At 61.3% G+C, this 13,718-nt stretch overlaps 3 protein-coding genes across 3 annotated transcripts; all 3 read right to left on the bottom strand.

Annotated features, from left to right (window-relative positions):
* Positions 1 to 85: 85 nt before the first annotated feature.
* On the bottom strand, positions 86 to 2,908 carry VTJ83DRAFT_43 (uncharacterized protein; the record flags this gene model as incomplete). The annotated part of the gene is made up of 3 exons (XM_071010773.1): positions 86 to 707; positions 807 to 2,747; positions 2,805 to 2,908. 3 exons carry the CDS (start codon positions 2,906 to 2,908, stop codon positions 86 to 88), a joined length of 2,667 nt encoding a protein of 888 aa, XP_070869396.1.
* Positions 2,909 to 4,450: 1,542 nt separating this feature from the next.
* Positions 4,451 to 7,708, bottom strand: VTJ83DRAFT_42 (uncharacterized protein; the record flags this gene model as incomplete). The annotated part of the gene is made up of 1 exon (XM_071010662.1): positions 4,451 to 7,708. One exon carries the CDS (start codon positions 7,706 to 7,708, stop codon positions 4,451 to 4,453), a length of 3,258 nt encoding a protein of 1,085 aa, XP_070869395.1.
* A 1,686-nt stretch (positions 7,709 to 9,394) lies between these two features.
* On the bottom strand, positions 9,395 to 10,503 carry VTJ83DRAFT_41 (uncharacterized protein; the record flags this gene model as incomplete). The annotated part of the gene is made up of 2 exons (XM_071010551.1): positions 9,395 to 10,185; positions 10,257 to 10,503. 2 exons carry the CDS (start codon positions 10,501 to 10,503, stop codon positions 9,395 to 9,397), a joined length of 1,038 nt encoding a protein of 345 aa, XP_070869394.1.
* Positions 10,504 to 13,718: the final 3,215 nt, after the last annotated feature.

Below are 13,718 nucleotides of genomic sequence, written 5' to 3'. Positions count from 1 at the left end.
GCAGAGATGGGGATGGGTTGGACAAGTTGTCTCAATCAGATTCTTGGACATGGGAATATTATGTCCACAGGCTTTTTCCAGCCTCCTACGCGTACCCGTTCGCCACCAGCCACCCCCTCACGCCCTCCTGGTCCCTCGCCCTGTACGCGGCGCGCCCGCGAATCGAATCCTTGACCTGCTCCAAGGTCCGATCGAATCCCTTGGTGCTGACCCCCTCAAAGAAGGTCTCAATCTCGCCCAGCGTCGCGTAGTCCACAAACTTGGGCAGGCTCACGCGGACCATGCGGTCCACCAAGATCGGGTTGCCGCCCAGCTTCTTGTTGAAGGCGTCCCAGTCCTCCTTCAAGAACTTCCACAGCAGCGGCCTCGCCACCCTGTTGGCGGCGAGCACGCCGGCCAGGATGTGCATATCCGCCGCCGGCACGCTATCCGCCGCCGCCGCGGGCGGGGACGTGTTGAACAGGAACGGGATGAGCACATCCCGGACGACCGCCTCGTCCGAGACGTGGCCCAGGGCGGAGAGGCAGACTTCCTTGCCGTCGATGGCCGGGGTGGTAAACCACTCGTGCTTGAGGGCCTTGGTGGCGGCGACGGGGTCGCGGAGGATGGCGGCGCGGTAGACCGGGCCGCGCAGGTCGGCGGGGATGGGGGAGGTCGCGGGAGAGGCTTGGTAGGCGTTCCAGCGGCAGAGAGCCTCGGCGATGGTCCTGTCGCGAGCAAATCAGTCAGCATCGGTGCCTTTTCTCTTCCGCAGAGGCCAATGGATAAAACTAAAAAAAAAAAAAAAAAATGCCGAATGAACGTACTCCTCGTGCCCGCTCGCCACGGCCGCGAGCAGCAACCTCTTCCGCAGCAAGCTCGTGTTGTAATCCTCCCCCTTGGACGCCTCCCAACCCACCAGCTTGAGCGCCTTGTCGATCAGCTCGAGGGTCAGCTTCTCCAGGCCCTTCTTGATCTGCTCGTCTTCTCCAAACACCGACTTGAGCGTGGCAAGCGAGTCGAGCGCCTGGCTGAGCACGCGGTAGTGCGTTTCGCTCTTGAGGCCCTGGACGAACGACAGCAGCGCGCCCGTGGCGGCGTGGCCCGAGAAGGCCAGGTCGGCGGCGGAACCCGTGATGAAGATCTTGTCCTCGGTGGTCAGGTGCTGCAGCTGGGTGCCGAGCAGGCGGAGGCGCTCCTCGGGGTAGTTGACGCGGTAAAAGCCCGTGGCGCCGGCGTTGAGCTGGTAGAAGTCCTTGCTGACGTCGTCGATGGTGGTCTCCTTGGTGGTCAGGGACACGGCCTCGACCGCGCCGTCCTGCGCGCCCACCTTGCCCTTGAGGGCCAAGGGCACCCACCACGTCGTGGTGTCGTCCTCGGGCTTGACGTCGCCCGTCGACAGGAAACGCGACTGGCGGACGGTGATCTGGGGCTTCTGGGCCGCCTCCGACACGGTGAGCACCGGGAAGCCCACCTTTTCGATCCAGGGCTTCATCATGGCGTTCACGTCGACGCCCGAGGCCTCGCTGAGGGCGGCCCAGAGAGCCTCCGTCTTGGCGTTTCCGTAGGCGTGGCGCTTGAGGTAGATGGCGATGCCCTTGAGGAAGGTCTGGATGCCGAGGTTGGAGGCGAGCATGCGGATCATGGAGCAGCCCTTGAGGTAGCTGATCTTGTCAAAGATCTGGTTGACGTCGAGGGCGTCGCGGACCTCGACCTGGATGGGGTGGGAGGAGCGGACGGCATCCAGGGCGAACGCCTGGTCCATGCCCTCGTTGATGAACTGCGGCCAGACCTCCCAGTCGGGGTGCAGGTGGTCGGTGGCGAGCCAGCCGGCCCAGGTGGCGAAGCCCTCGTTGAGCCAGAGCTCGTCCCACCAGTCCATGGTGACCAGGTTGCCGAACCACTGGTGAGCGAGCTCGTGGGCGACGACGTAGGCGATGCGGTTGCGGAAGCGGGCCTCGGACAGCTGCTCGTCAAAGAGGATGGCCGTCATGCGGTAGGTGACGAGACCCCAGTTCTCCATGGCGCCGTGGGTGAACTCGTGGACGGCCAAGATGTCGCTCTTGGGCAGGGGGTAGTCGATCTCGAACTGCTCCGAGAAGTAGTCGATGATCTTGGGGGCGTGCTCGAGGGCCCAGCGGCCCTGCTCCTTGAGGCCGCGGGTCGTGTAGACGCGGACGGGCAGCTTGCGGCCGTTGTAGAGGCGGTCGGTGAAGGCCTCGACGTACTCGAAGTCGCCCACGGCCCAGGCGAGAAGGTACGTGCTCATGACGGGGCTGCGCTCGAACGAGACGAGCTTCTTGCCGCCGGGGACGGGACGCGACTCCTTCTCGGGCATGTTGGACAGGGCGACCTGGTCCTCGGGGATCTCAATGGCGAAGTCGAAGGTGGCCTTGAGGTTGGGCTCGTCAAAGCAGGGGAACGCGCGGCGGGCGTCGCACGCCTCGAACTGGGTGCTCAGCATGTAGTGGAACTCGTCGTCGCGGGGCACGCTCGCGGCGGCGGGGGCGGCGGGCTTGTATTGGCTGCGGTAGAAGCCCGCCATGTCGTGGTTGAGCAGGCCGGTGAACTCGATGGCGAGCGAGGCTGAGGGCGAGGCCGGCAGCTCCTGGGGGAAGGTGATGGTGGATCGCTGCGTCTTGGTGTCCTCGGCGAACGCGGTCGACTCCCAGGACTGGTCGCCGAGGGTCAGGGTCGCCTTGTGCAGGGTGAGCTCGAGCGTGTTGATAACGATCTCGGTGGCAGGGCGGACGAGCTGGCCATCGATTCTGCTCCTGTCAGCCGCACGTACCGTTGCAAACCTGGGCGGCGCTGGACCCAACTACCTGACGGTGCCCTTGTAGGACCAGTTCTCGAAGTTGAGGTCCTTGATGACGAGGTCATAGTGGACCGGCTTGAAGGTGTCCGGGAGGATATCGCGGTCCGTCATGTTGGCAAGCTTGTGTCGGAACGAAGCGTGGGAGCAGTGGCGTGGATGGAGGAGGACGAGGCCGGGAAGTGCAGCGGTTGAGCCGGCGGCGGCGGCGGCGGCGGTGGGGGTGGTGGTTGTGCGGGTCGGGGTACGGAGAGGAGAGGATCGTGCCCCCTTTTTGGTGGTTGTCGAGGGTGTCGACGACGAGAAGGATCTCACGGGAGCAGCAATGGAAGAGGAAGAAGAAGGGGAGAATGGACGACGTGGCAGAGAAACCAACGACAACGACTCGGCACGGAGGGAAGCCCGGCCAGATGTGAAACGGTGGATGGAGCGAAGAAGGGGATTGGGTCTGTGTCTCCCCGCGGCCACGAGCATGCGGGAGGGAGCCATGACAACGTAATGACCCAATCGACGCAACAACCTTTCGCTGCCCGTGGTGCGCCTACCTTACCTCCAACCATCTTCAGTTTAAAGCCGAGAGCCTGAGCTCGTGCCGCCCCCCCACCCCACCTGCTCCATTCGGGTAGGTACCCCACCATGGCCCTCCAAATCTTCCAATCCGTGACGCCAGCCGAGCCAACGGTCGAGAGAGAGAGAGGGGCTGTAGGTCCCGTTGGCCGAGTTGGGTTTCACGATGACATACAACTTCAGAGCTGGGTCCTGGATAACGTACCTGAGAGGCCTGTACAGTGCAGATCACACTCATTTGGAAAGGATATTAGGCAATAACTAACCATGCCCATCCTGGGATCCCATGAAGTCGCCGTGGAATCGACACAACCGGTGAAATCAACAGCGTTTTGCGGTACAGCTTGGCGGCATACTACACGCACGGCACGGAGTCGGTATCGTTCTTTCACGGCCCGAACAGCTACCGACACGGGGTCAGGTCCCGACCGTTTCAGAGTCTTACCACCAGCAGACGGCAACCCGATGCTACCCGTAGCGTAGCGTACACTCTGCCATTCGGGCTTTCGCAACCTTGGCCAACGACCAGCTGGGTAGGTACCTAGGTACCTAGGTGGATGCATCAGGCAATCAAAAAGAAAAAAAAAACGACGGGCGTTCAAATAAAACCCTTCCAGAAAATGCTGTTCCTATCTCCAACTCACTCATCCTCATCACTGCGCTGTTGCCCAAGGAGCCCAAGTCTGGGTTGGCATACGAACGCCCGGTGGTAGGTACCGTACCGCAGGTCCAGGACTCCCAAAACCAACGGACCAACCTCCAAGCTCAGAAACCCTTCTATCCTCCGGATCAATGCGCCCTAAACGCCATGGGAATCATGCGAAGACGGAGACGAAGAAAAGAAAAAACCCCGAACCCCTCCTGTCACCCTTAAGCCACCCGAATCTCCATGACCATGCCATACCTGAGCATACCATACCATGAGCAATACCGATGCAACCCCATCTCCCACCCAACCCCACCCAACCGCCCGGTCCCAAACATCCCTCCAACCGCCTTTCCAGGCGAACCTAAGCGCCAATGAATGGTATCTGATCCCCGAAACCATAACTTTCCAACCGATAGCCCACACCTACCGATGCCAAATGCCTACGCCTGCGCCTGACTCTGAACCTGACCCTGAACCTTGGCTGAACCCTGCTGCCTGTCGGCAGCCTCTCTCTCCACCTCTTCTGCCACTCTATCCCACCAAACCCCATGCGCATCGCGATCCACGGCCGACACCTTGCCCATAACGTCCACCATATCCTTCGCCCGGTCCACAAACTCCGCCAGCCCCAACCCTGCGAGGCGTTCCCCTGCCGTGCTGCTCGCCCGCGCCATCTCCGTCGTGGACCCCGCCGCCAGCCGGCCGAAAACGTGGCTCCGGAGACGGCCTAGGAGGAGCCGAAGGACGGGCTCGCGGATCTCTCCGTTGTTCGAGGGGCCGCTGTTGCCGTCGCTGTCGGACGAGGGGGTGGATGGCGGTCGCGGCGGCGGCGTGGCCGCCTCGGCGCTGGCCGTCAGGAACTTGGCCACCATGGCCCGGATGTGCTGTCGCGTGGTCGGCGGCATGGATCGGCCCGTCTCGAGCGCGGCGAGGATCACGTCCGTGGCGGTGTCGGGCGTCAGGGGGGTGGCCGGTTGCTGCTCTCCAAGGTAGCTTGCGTCATCGCCGCCGCCGCCGGGGCCGCTGCCGCTGTTGCCGGAACCGACCGGGTCCATGCGACTCAGCGCGCCCATGATCCGCTGCGCTTCCGTCCGCCATGCCAGGCGCACGTCGCGCTTGAGCAAGTTCTTGCACTGCAGCAGGATGGCGGCGGCCGTGACCACATGGCGCGTCGTGCGACCCATGGCCAAAATCCGCTGGTGGTCGAGCCGGAGCATCTCGGGGACGTCGTCGCGAGCCACAGGCGCCAGCTGCGTAAACAAATCCACGAGCAACTGCGCGTAGATGCGGTTGGCTGTGGGGCGCGATCCCGGGTGGTTGATGCCCTCCGGGTCCCGCCGGGCGGCTTCGGCAAGCACCTTGTGCCTTGCGGCGCGCCACGCCCGCGTTGCTGCCGACAGGTCGTGCCGGCCGGCCTCCAGGTCCGCCGCGAAGGCCTTGGCCTCGTACGCAGCGCCCTGGGCGATGAGCTGCGGCGCCGCGCAGTGCAGCAGATAGTTGGTGTAGTCGCTCACCATGACGTTGATGAAGCCGTTGAGGGCCTGCAGGCGGTCCACGTGGCTGCCGTGGCTCAGCTTGTCCTCGACGAGCGCCTTGGCCGCCGCGTCTCGGATCGGCGCGCACAGCTTCGGCAGCAGCGCCCCGATCGCCTGGAAGAACTTCTCGTACGAGAAGCTGCCCACGGCAAATTGCTGGCGGGCCATGTCCGTGTCCAGCAGCTCCGAGATCATGGTGTGGATCCTGCTGCCGGGCGAAACCATGCGCAAAAGCTTGTCGCGCATCATCTCCGCTACCTTGAGGAGGAGGAGGAAGTGCTTGTCCTGGTCGCCGGCCTGCATCGTGGCCCGCATCTCCTGGAAAAGCGGGGCGAGCAGGTGCTCTTGCTGCCGGTGGTACTCGTTGGGCGACGTGCGGAACTCCTTGTTGATCGACAGCTCGTGCACGACCACCCGGTTGTCCGGAAGCAGCCGGTTGGCCGGAGGTATGATGACGCTCACCGTGATGGGCTCTCCCTTCTTGGATGGCGTTGCCGGCGGCGTCGGCGTCTGCGTCGTCGGGGCCGGCGAGCGGCCGTCCACGCCGAGGACGCCCATGGCCGTCTCCGTCACCGACCGGCTTCCGTCCGCCACCCGCGGCTTTTTGGATCTTGCCTTGCGAGCCGCCTTGACGGCCTCGGCCACCAGCTGCTTGCCCTTTTCCGGGCCGGCCAGCTTCTTGATCCTCACCAGCAGCAGCACCTGGTTGTTCCGGATGCTCTCCTTGTAGACCTGGTCCACCGACCCGTCCGTGTCGTCCTTGACGGATTCCCAGATGGCGTCGAGCTCGACAAACTGCATCACCATCAGCTCGACCAGCGAGCTCGAGTCGCGCGCCTTCCAGGCGATGAAGGCTTTGTGAAACGTCGAGTACACCTGCGGGAAGGCCTCGAGCAGGGTGGGTGGCGGGATGTGGTTGTTGAAGGCGGTCAGCCGCCCCAGGATGTTCTCAAACTGGACCAGCAGGTCCCTTGCCTTGCCCACCAGCTCCTGCGATTGAGGGTTGGCGAGGCTGTCCTTGGGCATGGGTTGGCCTTGGCCCGGGCCCGCCGCCGCCGCCGCCACCTTGTCGCCCTTGTCCTCCTTGTTGGTGAGCACCTGCGAAGGATGCCCCAAGATGAGGAAGGCGCTGAGGAAGGCCCGCACGGCCGTCATCTCCTCCACGGACCCCGGAGTTCCCTCGTTCAGCCCGCATATGCGGAGCATGCGGGCCGTCAGCAAGAGGACCTTTTCTTGCGACAGCATCATGGCGACTTGGTCGAACGAGGTGTCCCGAACCGCGTCCAGGGAGAGGCCGAGGGCCGAAAACTCGGCGACAGCCTTGCGCCTTTGGTAGGCCCTCCAGTGCCATTGGATCCTGGAAACCGCCGCCTCCTCGCTCAGGACGGCCTGCGGGCGCTCCTTGGACTCCTTGACCGGGGGCATGACCTCTACGGCTGGCGGCTTGCGGGTTCCGAGGCTCTGGCCGCGTTCCCTGCCCCTGGCGGCGCGCGCGGCGTTCCGGTTGCGCAGCTCCTCGCGGCGCCGCTCGGCCTCGGCCAAGCGTTCCTCCATCTGCACCTTCAGCTTACGCATCTCTTGTTCGCGCTTCTCCTTCATGGCCTCGGCGATGGCCTTGGCGCGGCGCACCTCTTCGGCGCACGCCGCCGCGATTTCGGCCAGGTTGCGCTCGCGGGTCTGCGCGGCGGCGAGGGCGCGCTCCTCGCTGGCGCTGATGTCGCGTGCGGCAGCCTTGGCCAGGGCGGCGCGCAGGCGAACCTTTTCGGCGTGGGCAGCCCGGCTGGCGAGCCGAGCTTTGCGATCCTCCAGGATGGAGGCGCGGCGAAGGTGCTGGGCGACATACTTGCTCTGCGGCCCGCCGGTGCGGGTGCATCCGTGCGACGAACGGGAGTGGGCCGACGAGATGCTGTTGCGTCGGGATGATGCGGCGCTGTCCTTGCGGCGAGCTTGGTTGGTCGGTCGGTAGAACAGCCGGGCAGCGATGCGCGGCGGCGGTGGGCACACCTTGGGGTCCTGCTCTTCGCCCTCGACGAGCTCCATCTCTTCCTCGGGCGGCGTCAGGGGACCGTCGTCCTCGGGCTCCGTCATCCCGGCAGAGGCGTGATCGTTCGACTCGTCGAGGTTTCGAGCGGGCTCGCTCAGGTCCAGCGACGGGCGCTGCATCGTCGTGGTCGGATTCGGTCTGTTTGCCTACGTGCGTCTGTGTCTGGGTGGGCGTATAGGGTAGTTGTGCGGGTGTGTGTCTGGGCAAGGTTCTGTTGTTTTTGCAGCCTGAAAATGCAAAGGGTACGATCTCAGGGAGGAAGTCGGGAGTCAATATCGGAGCGGTGCAGGGTGGAGATGGGCGTCTTCCACATGGACTTGGATGCAAACGACGTCAGATCGAAGGGTCTTGTTGGTCTTGAAAGGGGCGTCGGCGACGAAGGCGGGCGCGGGCTAAACGAAGGACGGGAGTTGGATCGCTGCAAATGGCGGTCGGGAACAGGGACGGCGAAGGGTTAACAAAGGGAACAATCGCGGTCGTCTCTTTGGTTTTCCGCTTCGAGTCGCGATTTTTTTTGGAGTCGCGGCAGAAGATTCAACATAAACGACGTCCAGGCGACTGGCGACTGGCGACAGGCGAGGGACAACCAGGGTGGAAGAATGCAGGCGAAAAGAGAAAAAGCGGAGCACTGGGTGGTGGCCACCGGGGTGGCACTGGTGGCACTGAAGGAGGATGGTGAATCTGAGACAGAACTGACAAGGCAAACACCGCGTGTGACCCAACGACCCAACGGCCAGCCTTCCGGGCTCACCTCTCTACTGTGCAAATATCTAGTACCTTACCACCCGGCCCGGGTCAAATGAACACGAGATGTCTTATGGTAGGTCAGAGATGAAGGAATGGGGATGGGGATGGCGGGAATGGGGGAATGAGGAAATGGGGAAATGGGGAAATGGGAGAATGGGAGAATGGAAAGGCTTGGAACTTTTTACCTGGTAGGAAGTGAGGTGCGGATTGCGAATCGCAGCTGCCAGATGACGCAGCACACGGCAGCCAGCAGCGCGGGGACGGGGCTTGGGCCCCAACAAAAAGGTTGCCCGCCGCAGACGAAATCTGGAAAGCGCCAGAATGGTGTGGCATTGGGCGATCCGGCGGGGCAGGCAAGCTGAACGGGTGGGGCTGGTCGTGGTAGCGATTTTTAGCATAGGTCGCTAAGATCCGTGCACCGGGTTTGCAGGGGACGCCTGTTAGCAGCCTGTTAGCAGCCTCGTAGCAGCCTGCTAGGCAGTGCGGGCTCAGCTGCAGCCGGTACGCAAACCGGCCCGGACCCAACGGGAGCCGCGTCGGGTCCTGCAATCTCGGTCTTGTGACCGGTCCACGCTGTTGTGTTTTCTGCTCTCGTGCAGCCATGCAGCATTACCAATTGGTCAGAGCCCAGGTTCCTGCCACATGGCCCGGGCCGGATGGGGACAGGGACGGGGACGGGGACGGGGACGGGGATGATGGAAGAAACGGGATTCTGAACCTCAACGCTGGACCTTCCGTCCCATCACCAGAGACGGGAGCAGCACCGGAACCCGGAACCTGGGATATTCCATCCATCCTGACAGAACCCGGGAATTCATCTTCATCTTTGGGGTGTGGAACACCACCCATCACAACACACCCATAGGTAGGTAGGCTGGTGGTCTACCAGGTAGGTAGGTATGTAGGTACTATACACGACCACCTGAGATACTTCTACACCACCTAGGGAACCTGGGAATTAGAGGCGTTGGACGGACGGTGGGACGTTGAACTTTCTTTTTTACATCTCCGATCCATCCCTGCCCCAAAATCATGCATGTCCCAACGAAAGAATCAAATTATCCTTCTTGACGTCTTGGTCTCTGCTCGGCATCCAGCTCAACCAAGGAGCTGTTCACCGTCACGGCCCGGCTGTCAGATCTCCCAAACCCCGATCCTTGCAGCTCATGCACCAGCCTCTGTCCCCAGGTCGAATCTCCCGGCAGTTCGGGCGACATCCACGCCGCCTCCGTGATCAGCACCCTCTCGGCTTTGCCCACCTCCAAAAATGTCCCAAATGTGTCTCTCGCTTCGTGTCGTCTCTGGTGCTTCCATATCCGCTGAGACTCCACGCCGCCGCTCTCCTCCTCTTCCTCCTCCTGCCCCTCCTCCTCTTCCTCCTCCTCCTCCCCTCGTAGTTGCTGCCGCCTCCGCCGCCATGATAGATACCACAGCTCAATCGCCACCAGCAAAGCCACCCCGAGGATCAGTCCTATCGTCAACCCGGCTGCCGCGGCCGGTGAGAGACTGAGCCCCGGTTTCTCTGCCACCCCGTTCGTTTCCGTCTCCGCCACCGTTGTGGCAACGCTCCGCGAGGGCGTCGCCCAGGATGTCGCCGTCGCTAACGTCGTCGACGCCGTGCTTTGCACCACCACGCCCAACCCCCTTCCGTCTGCGTTGGCGTCACCGGCTCCTGGTTGAACCAGTAAGAAGCCAGGACTCGACATGTCCGGGTCTGACGCCACAAAGTCTCCCCGCCCCGTTGGCGGCTTGAAGCGGAGTACGTAGCGCGTGTGGCTGGCTAGCTCGGGCGTTGGCGGGTTCGACGTCACCAGGTGCAAGTTGCCGTCCTGAGACATGTTCACAGACCCTGGCGGGTCCAGGTCAGCCTCGCGTTTCTCGCCAGCCAGCCAAAGGCTCGTTTTTGCCCTCCCAACTCACTCTTCAGGCACAACACAACCGGATTCCTCCCCAGGTCCCAGCTCGTCAACCACAGGTCGTATATGCTGTTGTTGAGCGCGTTCCAGGAAACGAGAATGTCGTCGCCGTGCGCGTACTTCTCGGCAAAGTCGGGCCTCGCGCCATCCGGCCTATTCCACAGGTATTCTCTCCGAGCGAGCTCCGTGTCGTCCTGCATCCGTGTTGACTTCGCCGACCGAAGTCTGTCTGGCCGGCTAGCAATCGCCATGTTGTGGGAGAATGGTATCAAATTATCAACCACCGGAAATGGGTCGGTAGTGCGTACTGTGTTCAAGTGTCTCGCAAGCATCGCAGCCTTGCCCGGGGGCTGCACCGGTTTCATTTAATGCACGCCCGTCCCGTCCCTGACCCATTGTTATGGTGTTTCGGTCACATCACGATATCAAATGCAACCCCTTGCACAACGCATTCTGCCCCGCGATGCTTTGTTGGCGGTGGGAAGCGGACCTGCAGAGCTGCTGCGTCGGTTCTGTCATTCCGGCGAATAACGTCGTCGCGGGCTGCGCCAGCAGCGCTTACTGCAACGATAGATAGAACCAACTCCGCCCGCCGCCGGCCGCGTGCATGGGCGGCCGGGGCTGGGCTCGGCGCTTATCCCACTCCGCCGGGACCCTCGATAGGATTCCGTGCGCCTGTCATTGATGCGCCAAGATCGCACATCAGCTCGGTGGCCGAACACCAAAACACGTGTGGTAGGGAACGCGATGCAGGACGCAGATATGCGACCGGCCATGGCTTGGACAAGTCACTGCGGTAAGGCAGAGCGGAAGTTTCATGCGATGAGGCTGACCGCAACGCGTTTTGGGGGGGGGGGGGGGGGGCTCGCACGTCTCACGGTCAAGCACAGCAACACAGGATGAGGGCGATAGCCGTGCGTGGATGGGGCCATATCTACTTTCTTTTTCGCCCTTCTTTCCCTCGTTCGTTTTCACCTTCTCCCTCTGTCCCCTCATGTCCTCCCAAGGCGGAGAGAAACAGCACATTGAGCTGCATGCAGCACCGCCAGAGAAGACGCCAATGTGCACTGCTGCGCGCGCCACGAGCGGGTCACATCAGGCTGGGAAAACAGGTATGGGAAACATATAAGCATAGTAGTAGGTAGTTCTTCTGGGTCGATTTGAATCACGACGAGTCCAAGCTCTTCTTCGTTTTGTAGATGAACTTTGCCGCCTTGCCATTCAATACACGATGCCATGGAAGATCAAGACATAGGCCAGATCAGTCTCTACCTGAGAGTGTCTGCAACAACCGCGAGGCAATAACCGGAACGTTCAAAGCCAGCTCGACGCGGAAACGCGGTCTCCAGGGGACAGACGGCCGTGTCTGACCGTGCCTGGACTCGACGGTGCTGAGGCCGCTAACCTATCAACCCACGTAGATATCATCCCAGAGCACAGCCTGGCCTCTCGGTGGCGTGCCTCAGCGGCGGCGCTAGAGCCCGTAAGCGCGTTGACGGTGATGGTTTGCTTGCAGCCATCTTTGTAACTAATAGTCCCGAACAAGGGTGCAGGTGAAACGCCTTCCCAGAGATCGACATCAGATCAGTGCTTGTCCCGGACAACTTCAGAACGGGAAAATCTGAAACTCCGTGTGCCAAACAACCATCGCAATCCCCGCTGTGAACGGTTCTCTTCATCCTGGTGTTTCTGTCCCTTCCCTTGGCGGTCCTACTGCTGCTTCCGGTTTCCCGGAGTGCAGACTGCCCTCAAAGAAAACAAGTGACCTAGAAGTGTGAAATGAGACCTGGTCGTTTCTTGACGAGCCCATCTTTCGCGATGGTTGTTAACTGCCTACCTAGCGACCTAGGGACCAGTCGCACAATTATCCCGATAAAAACAAGGTTCCACATTGAATCACACCTGTATCTAGAAAATGATTATGATTCCAAGTTATAGGGAGGGCATTTGCTCTTCCGGCGAAGCTGACGGCCTTTCTGCCTCATGTTGTGCCCATTCCGCCGGCTGCGGCGGGATTGCCAAATCGGGTAATTCTCGCGGGGATAGGGAGGGCATGCCGGAGCCAGCTCGGGGGTCAGCTACGCTCCGAAGGCAAAAAAGACAAAGGCACCCTTATAGGTGTTGGTCATCAACGCTGCTGCTACCTTAGTCTGATGCATACGAGCCTATCTGTAACCTGGTTGCTGGGAATGTCCATATAGTAGGATTCATGTAGGTAAGCTTAAATGTGCTGTACAATGAAGCCATCAAGCTCCTCTCATTGGCCTGATGGACCCGAAAGCGTGTTCTGCTGTCAAGACTGCGTCCTGAATCTGAAAACAGGCCATATCTACATACGCATCCAGCTGGTCGTATCCGACGAAGCAGCTTTTGGATACAAACCCACACACAGCCTTCGCGACCTGTCGGCCTCACTTAGCGATGGAAGCGCTGCAGCCTGTTGTCGATGCTTTAGCCAGTCAATCTGCACGTGTTCCGTCCGCTCAGCACCCACAAGGGCTCCGTAGGAAACATAAAGAGACAGAGATAGCACAGATCACGGTTCACTACGATGTGTCGTGTTACATAGCGCTCGGTACTTTAGGAGATTGGCCAACCCCAGTTGTATATCTGCAGCGCCGCGTCCGGTTATAACCCGCTACCCAAATACCAAAAACTACGGTTTGCACCACGGCAACGGCAACAATCCGAGCCGGATGTTGTTTCCCTTCGGTACTTCTGTCGGGAAATAAAAAAAAGTCGGTTCGGTTCGCGGAAATTAGCCGCATGAAACATGACCTTGAAAACCTCTCCTAGTGCGTAAGGTGCAGAGCGTACGCAGTATTAGTGTATGGATTTCAGCGCTCTTGGTGTTTCAAGCACAAAAAGAGCAACGGAACGGGGAGATCACGGAGAGACGCCTCATTGATGACCTCGAGTCCACGCCGGGGGCCGGTGTGCGGGGAAGCTTGCTGCTCACCGGTGCTACTGTACCCTGGGGGGATATCCCTTGTCGCGAAACCGCGGAAAACAGGGCGGAGGAATAACCGAGAGGAACGCCGTGAACGGCGGCCTCGAATCGGAAGGAGAATCGACCTTGAGCCGCCGTGTTCGCCCCACCGCGCAACGTTGCTGCAGCAGCGGCATCCAACGCCCAAGAACCGCCATCGTTCGGCACTGCGTGGTAAGGTTGAGGAGCTATGGACGTAAAATCACACGTACCTCGGCCGTCGTCTGGCAACCATCCCCGCCGTGCAGAATCACCCGGCAACATGACCCGGACCACCAAGAAGCGCGCCTATCAAGTCGCACAAACGCCGCCAGTAGGGAGCGCTCGGTGTTGCAGACGATGCATGATACTGGCCGTCCGGGAAAACTACCTACAGCCATATGGCTACCGTTGTCATGATTACACGGCAGGACGACATCGAGCCCGGGATTGGCGGAGATAGGCCCGATGACGACCGGGCGAGCTTGACGGGGGTTC

This window comes from Remersonia thermophila, chromosome 1, assembly GCF_042764415.1.
Source record: "Remersonia thermophila strain ATCC 22073 chromosome 1, whole genome shotgun sequence".
NCBI lineage: Eukaryota > Fungi > Ascomycota > Sordariomycetes > Sordariales > Chaetomiaceae > Remersonia > Remersonia thermophila.
This window is presented reverse-complemented; position numbering and strand designations above follow the sequence as displayed.